This window comes from Perca fluviatilis, chromosome 1 (assembly GCF_010015445.1).
Source record: "Perca fluviatilis chromosome 1, GENO_Pfluv_1.0, whole genome shotgun sequence".
Taxonomy (NCBI): domain Eukaryota; kingdom Metazoa; phylum Chordata; class Actinopteri; order Perciformes; family Percidae; genus Perca; species Perca fluviatilis.
The window spans coordinates 5,730,723-5,738,641 of NC_053112.1; the positions used below are offsets into that span (position 1 = coordinate 5,730,723).

At 39.1% G+C, this 7,919-nt stretch overlaps 1 protein-coding gene across 3 annotated transcripts; it reads right to left on the reverse strand.

The window, feature by feature from the left end:
- Window positions 1-716: 716 nt before the first annotated feature.
- Window positions 717-6,264, reverse strand: LOC120563692. 3 transcript variants are annotated; one of them, XM_039808067.1, is made up of 3 exons: window positions 6,168-6,264; window positions 1,587-1,765; window positions 717-1,320 (listed from the first exon to the last, which is right to left on the reverse strand). In XM_039808067.1, the coding sequence occupies exons 1-3, from the start codon at window positions 6,220-6,222 to the stop codon at window positions 1,261-1,263; spliced, it is 294 nt and encodes a 97-aa protein (XP_039664001.1). In that variant the 5' UTR covers window positions 6,223-6,264; the 3' UTR covers window positions 717-1,260. The 3 variants fall into 3 exon arrangements, with proteins under 3 accessions (XP_039664001.1, XP_039663985.1, XP_039663994.1); XM_039808051.1 differs by having other exon boundaries at window positions 717-1,765; XM_039808060.1 differs by lacking the exon at window positions 6,168-6,264 and adding an exon at window positions 6,055-6,097 and having other exon boundaries at window positions 717-1,765.
- Between the last annotated feature and the right edge of the window lie 1,655 nt (window positions 6,265-7,919).

Sequence of the window (7,919 nt, forward strand, 5' to 3'; positions counted from 1 at the left end):
ATAGGGATTAAATTGAAGGGAAATGTAGGAACACAGATCTAATGAAGATCTAATTTTGAAACTGTCCTAGAATTGTGGGAACATAGGGCTTGTGGCAACCCCCAGAATTTTTTCTACCCACCTACTGTGCAATATTTAATATTTAATACTATTGATAATATTGATAATACTGTGCAATTCCATTACTGTGCAATATATGTATACTGTACAATATTACTCTCATTGTCCAATATATATTACTCATTAAATATGATCACCACTATTGGGCAATATAGTATAAAAATACAATGTTGAATCAAAGGATGTAACAGTTCTTATTACCAGGGAGTTGTCTGCCTGTGAATCGTAGCGTTTGTCAGATGTTTTCTTATTGCCGTTTGTGAGATGACCAGTTCATAGGCAGGTCTTATCTATGTTTTCTATGATCCTGAGAGCCGATTATTCACCGTCACTCCCTGTCTTTAATGGGTTTTGGGCGAGGGAATACACACACACTCCTCACTGCTACGTCCTACCTTGTGTTGTCCCATTTTCAATGTTTTTTTAAATCAGAAATATGGATTTTGTTGTGGAAAATCTGTTCGATGTTCGGTGATAAAGCTGGAAATTAAGATTGTCTGACACACTGGAGTTTCCTATGTTATTTTCTTTATTCTTCTTGCAAGTAGAAGGAGACAGTTTAACAGAGTGACAATGCAGTCTGTGAAAGTGTGTCAGCGAACAAAGAAACTTCAGGATTTTATGGGTGAGCATGCAGAGGGAGGGACTGTATTTCTTGTCGACTCAGCAATCCTTTTACTGCTGAGTCTGAGCTTTTCAGAAAAGACTGCTACAGGCTATTGAAGTTGGCCCTCTGTCAGGTACTTCCAAGTGTGGAGGCTACACAAGAGGGAGGGGGGCCGCGTAGCCTCAGTACTACGGAGGCAGGAGAATCCATGATTGCCTCTTAAGATAAGAGAGTACTTATAATGTATCCCTATAACTGATATATTGTAATATCATATAGAAAACAGAGTAAATATCGTATAGTATGAAAGTAAATACATATAAAGTCATAAAAATATAAAACCCATGAAGCAATGGCTAATATATATTCATTCAAGTTCATGGTCACAAAGGGTTGATTGTTGGCTTGTTAAATGTGCTGTATAGATTATTACTGGGTGGCATGGAGGTGCTCTGTGGTTCACTGATGCTCGTCCAGTAGTTTAAAAATAAGAGTCCCTCCATCTTGGCTGCTTCTTGTAGACTTTCATCTCCTCATTTATCGGCTCGTCGGTTACAGTTTTGTCCAAGTTGTTGCGAGTGCTTCTCTCCGTTCTGTTGTTGAAGCAGAATCTCAGAGTTAAGGTCACCAAAAGCACCAACACGGCACCGACAACTACACCGACAACTACACCGACAGTCAGTTTCCTAAAACCTGAAGGTTGTTGGTTCTCTGTGAAACCCAGTCCGTTGTTTCTCTGTGTGACTGGTACATTTCCAGCGCTTGGGTCCACATTGGGAAGAGTTATTACATTCAGAAATATTTGTGTTTCATTACACCAATACGTTGCCGTATCAAAGGATGTAACATTTCTTATTACCAGGGAGTTGTCTGCCAGAGAACCGTAGCGTTTGTCAGATGTTTTCTCCTCGCCATTTGTGATAGTATCCAGAATCACCAGGTCACCTTTTATTAAGCGGCTCCATGTTACATCCCCCTTCTTATGAGGACAGGGAAGAGTAGCCATTGTGTTCTGCAGCACATTAAATGTAGGATTGTCTGTGAAGTAAAAAGGAAGCAATGAGTGATATATTTTTGGTGAAACTTACTTCTGTAAATCATAAATATATGTTCCTGGTTAGTTTCTTCACATTCCTCATCACGTTTCCCTCTCATAATAGGCTCCGGCTCTTTTTGGGAAGATGATTAACGCCAAAAACATTAGAATTTACTAATTTTAATTTAAACAATATTACACTTGAGGGTTTGATTTAACGTCATTATTGGTACGATGTTGATCCAATGTTGACCTAAATGACTAATGATGATAAATAGAATCCACCTGTGTGTAATCAAGTCTCCGTATAAATGCACCTGCTCTGTGATAGTCTCAGAGGTCCGTGTAAAGCGCAGAGAGCATCATGAAGAACAAGGAACACACCAGGCAGGTCCGAGATACTGTTGTGGAGAAGTTTAAAGCCGGATTTGGATACAAAAAGATTTCCCAAGCTTTAAACATCCCAAGGAGCACTGTGCAAGCGATAATATTGAAATGGAAGGAGTATCAGACCACTACAAATCTACGAAGCCCGGGTCCCTCTAAACTTTCAGCTCATACAATGAGAAGACTGATCAGAGATGCAGCCAAGAGGCCCATGATCACTCTGGATGAACTGCAGAGATCTACAGCTGAGGTGGGAGACTCTGTCCATAGGACAACAATCAGTCGTTATACTGCACAAATCTGGCCTTTATGGAAGAGTGGCAAGAAGAAAGCCATTTCTTAAAGATATCCATAAAAGTGTCGTTTAAAGTTTGCCAAAAGCTACCTGGGAGACACACCAAACATGTGGAAGAAGGTGCTCTGGTCAGATGAAACCAAAATCGAACTTTTTGGCAACAATGCAAAACGTTATGTTTGGCGTAAAAGCAACACAGCTCATCACCCTGAACACACCATCCCCACTGTCAAACATGGTGGTGGCAGCATCATGGTTTGGGCCTGCTTTTCTTCAGCAGGGACAGGGAAGATGGTTAAAATTGATGGGAAGATGGATGGAGCCAAATACAGGACCATTCTGGAAGAAAACCTGATGGAGTCTGCAAAAGACCTGAGACTGGGACGGAGATTTGTCTTCCAACAAGACAATGATCCAAAACATAAAGCAAAATCTACAATGGAATGGTTCACAAATAAACATATCCAGGTTTTAGAATGGCCAAGTCAAAGTCCAGACCTGAATCCAATCGAGAATCTGTGGAAAGAACTGAAAACTGCTGTTCACAAACGCTCTCCATCCAACCTCACTGAGCTCGAGCTGTTTTGCAAGGAGGAATGGGCAAAAATGTCAGTCTCTCGATGTGCAAAACTGATAGAGACATACCCCAAGCGACTTACAGCTGTAATCGCAGCAAAAGGTGGCGCTACAAAGTATTAACTTAAGGGGGCTGAATAATTTTGCACGCCCAATATTTCAGTTTTTTATTTGTTTAAAAGGTTTGAAATATCCAATAAATTTCTTTCCACTTCATGAATGTGTCCAACTTGTTGTTGATTCTTCACAAAAAATAACAGTTTTATATCTTTATGTTTGAGGCCTGAAATGTGGCAAAAGGTCGAAAAGTTCAAGGGGGCCGAATACTTTCGCAAGGCACTGTAAACACCAAACTGCTTTGCTAGCTCAATCGTGTTGTAACCAAGATATCTGCTAAAAAAAATAACGTTTCCATCGACAGATTTAGCTCCTGCATGTCCACGAAAAGCACATTTTGTAACTATTTTCAAGATAGCGCCAAGTCACCAGCACAGCTGATCAGTTTTGCCAACTCTTTTTCAATGAAAGTAGCTAGCACCATCTCCAAACGTCGCTAAAAGTAGCTAGATGACATCATACGCTCCTTTGCATATTTGTGACATCCATTCGCAATCATTTGCACAAAGCGTAGTGGTTGTGTCAGCAAGGTAGATAGAAAGAAAAAGAAATCTTTAGCCAAATAATCACAAATTCATCAATAATCACAAATTCAATCAATAATGTTAATAATGTTAATGTAAACTATATTTGAAGTAAATAAAAGAAATTCTATGAAGGGAGGGGAAAAGGATCGATAAATAATTCTCAAAGAAGGTTGGCTAGCCCAGGGGGAGGACAGCTCAGTGGCGTCTTTCTCCCGTCGCATCCTGCTGTCTCTCGTAGCTACACTGGCCCCCGCACCCTGTCCCTTCTCCCCTTTCTACCTGCCTGCGCACTGCACACATAGACTGCAAATATTAACAGTCTATGGCTGCACATGAGGAGAGAGGGGAGGAGGGGCTGCACCTCTGCTCCTCAGTTACAGAACAGAAGAGAGAGGAGACTGTTTTGGCAGCCACAGGAGAGAAATACCTTGGATGCTCGCTTTCTACAGAAAGTCGCCAGATTTGTCGATAATCGCTTTTGTGAAAAAAAGTTGCTAAGGGGGTCTGAAAAGTCGCTAAATCTAGCGATGAATTCGCTAAGTTGGCAACACTGGAGCTGATCCAAACATTAACTAAATGGCCCCAAGTTGATTTCCTGTTGCGGTGTAGCCTATTGGTGTATCTCAAATCGCACACTTCTGTACTAACATTAGCTATTTTGAGTTGGGGTGTAAGAAAAAAAAACGATACACTTGAGTACTTGAGTACACTTTGCAATACTGTATCGATTTTCAAAAAGGCAATATCGATTTATTTATTTTTTATTTAAAAAAGTATTTATTTTGTTGTTTTTATTTACGTTCAAAGACAGTGGTTCACGTTTATGTTGTGTTTAAACCCCTTACCGCTAGATGGCTATGCTGAGACACACCACTAGTGTCCTTGACTAATATTGACTAATAGTGCCTAACAGTGCCTGACTTTTTGCTAGAAGCTAACAACGTAGCTATGGCTGAACTTTGGCCTACTTTAGCATATCAACATTAGCTCACTAAGAACCTGGGAACCACAATCCCAAACTGGCAGCTTGATTTTCTGTGTACTGAGTTGTTTACCTAAAGTAAACTTCTTTGACTTTTATGAACATCGTCTTTTTTTAAATATTAGTTTTTCTAAAATTATACTTTAAAAAAATCCCAATATGTCACCTCACGCACAGTATCAAAATATATTGCAATATATTGAATCGTGATACGTATCGTATCGCCAGATTCTTGCCATTACACAGCCCTAATTTTGAGTACATAGTGCGTTCACATTGTCAAGTGTGGTCAAATGCAGTTCACTACGAGTACCCAGATGGTGCACTCATAACGGCCAAAAAGTTGAGTGTTGGAACGATGGACACTTTCCACCCTCAACGGTCGCCATCTTGGCTCCGTAGCGGAAGGGGCGGAGCCACCAATAGTTCCAAAACTTTCAATAATAGCGACCAAGGACGCGGTGGCGAGTCTCGCAGCGGAGCAATACAAATGTAAGTTGAGTCTTTTTGCGATACTTGTATAACATATAAGCTTGGTTAATTTTGCATGTATATTGGTACTGTACTGTAACGTGCTAGCAAGCTAACCTTAGTTAACAGCAGCACAATTTAACCACTGGCAAATAACGTTAAGTTATAACTTAACTTTACTGCCTGTTAGTGTACTAACGGAAGTAAAAAAAAATTTTTTCTCTTACAAGGCTGTTGTTTAGTAAATCTATGGGGGTACTTGGCTTAAAAACACAATTCAAAAGGGGAACATTATTGTAAAAAAAACTTTGAGAAACACTGCTCAACACTATAATGAGTTATTTATTCAGTGAAGGGACATGAATATTATGTTTTCAGATGTTTTTATGTGGCTATTTAACCTTTTCACACAGCCATGGCCCTGTGTTAACTTCCTGTTAGATGATGTCATTCACACATATAGTGTGTCTCAAACTGCGCACTTCCGTTAGTACACTAACAGGCAGTAAAGTTAAGTTATAACTTAACGTTATTCGCCAGTGGTTAAACTGTGCTGCTGTTAGTGGAGTTACACCAAAAATATTTGCTTTTTGCATATTTGCATTGCTTCCTTTTTACTTCACAGACATACCTATATTTAATGTGATGCAGAACACAACGACTACTCTTCCCTGTCCTCCTAAGAAGGGGGATGTAATATGTCTCATTTTTATGAAAAACGGTAGAAAGAAGAAAGGAAGGCAAGAATAGGTAAAAAAAAGCTGAAAAAAACTTTGTATAAAGCAACAAACAGTAGAAGGAAGGAAGACAAGAAAATGTCCAAAGAAGGCAACAAAAACATCACATTTGGTATAAAATAAAGGGCTCCATAAGGAACAATGGTCTGGTAACAACAGCCTTGTAACTGAAATACATTTTGCAAAAAATCTCACGTACACATGCCTCCATTTGAGAAACACCGGCGTAGATCATTGAGATATAAACTGTATTGAGCCAAAAAAATATAGATATGATGTTGATAAAAAAGCTGACAAATTAGGTTTTCTCACTGTTCAAGCTGAGACCGAAGCTTCCAGCGAGGAGGAGGAGGAGATAGAGCGACATCTCTCCAGCCAGCGGACCTCGTTAAGTGACATACGACTAAAATACTGTCTTCTTTGTATCTGAGGGGAAGTTATGACGAACGAGGTTGTGGTAGGAAATGCAAAGTAGCTGTTATTTTTAATACTGTGGCTATTAGATCAGCAGTACATGTGAGGACAAGTTGATTTATATCTTGACAACAATTATAGTTCCTTTAAGGCAGCTGAAATGCGGGAGCGTTCCTATGTTCCCACATTCTGAGACAAATTTCACTGAAAATGATGCCCTATGTTCCCACAGTTCCCAGATTTCTAAGATTTTTTCCAATATTAGGCCCTATGTTCCCACGTTTCCTTTTTCATAAATTTGTATCAGATTTTATCCCCCTAACCCTAACCCATAACACTAAAAAATGTGGGAGGATAGGGCTTAAATTGAAGGGAAATGTAAGAACACAAGACCTAATTTAGAAAATGTTCTAGAAATGTGGGACCATAGGGCTGTGGGACCATAGGGCTGTGGGAACAAAGACGGTAGAAAGAAGGAAGGAAGGCAACACTAGGTCGACAAAAGTGACAAAAAAATTTTAAAAAGCGACAAACTTCAAAAACAGCAACAACTTCCAAAAAAGTGACAAACTTATGAAAAAACACACTAAAAGGAATGAAGGCAAGAATAGGTCCAAAGAAGGCGACAAAAACATCACATTTTTGGTAGAAAATAAAGTCTAAATCAAGTGGTACAACAGCCTTGAAACTGAAAACATTTAAACAAACATTTGAAATGTTTAGAATCCATCCCTTAAATCATTCATTATTATAGTATCATTATTTTATGAATACACACACACAGACTTGCTAGAATATTTAACAAAGTTTTGAGAAAACTCAGATTGGACAGATAGTCTAGCTAGCTGTCTGGATTTACCCTACAGAGATCTGAGGAGCAGTTAACCATAGTCCTCACAAATCAGCCGGAGGTTAGAACGCCAACACAGAGACAGAGGAAGGGGACGGACATCCGGCTGAGTTTCAGGCAGCACCGGAACAATCCCAGAAGTGGAACGTTCTGGATTTAGACCATGGATTATTAAGAGATTTAGACTAATTTAAAGGTGACTCCATTGAGTTATTTATTTAGGAAATTGTGAGAGGCTCTGTACTTTTGTAAAAACTAAATTTGAAATATTTTGGGCACTTATAATCTTCTTCTCAGATGGTTCATAATGGATTAGAGACTGGAAGACAAAATGTTTTAAATTAACTTCTTAAATTTACTGACAGGAAGATGATGAGGTCACACTGTCAGCTGCCACAAGGGAAGATACAGAGAGACCTATTGAGGTTAACACCTTTAAAAAATAACAGACTAACGGACGGTGTACTGTGATAAAACTAAGACCTTATTTCTTTAACAGAGCAATGAGTACACGAGGAAGAGAGGCCATCCATTTCTACAGTCCAACTTGGCTCTGTAATGGTTTACAATGAAATTAAGAAGGCCTGGCCCTGTGGACATTGTATGTAAGTATGTGTTCCTATCAGTGGTGTAGTCTAATGTATTGTAGAGGGTATACTGTACTGTATATAAATATATATATATATGGGCCAGAATCTGCCTTTGCATCAACGACTTCATTTCCTGTATTCTGATACAGGAAATACCTTTATTTAGCCTATGTGAAGAAGAAAAACATCAGGTAAAAAAAAAAAAGAAAT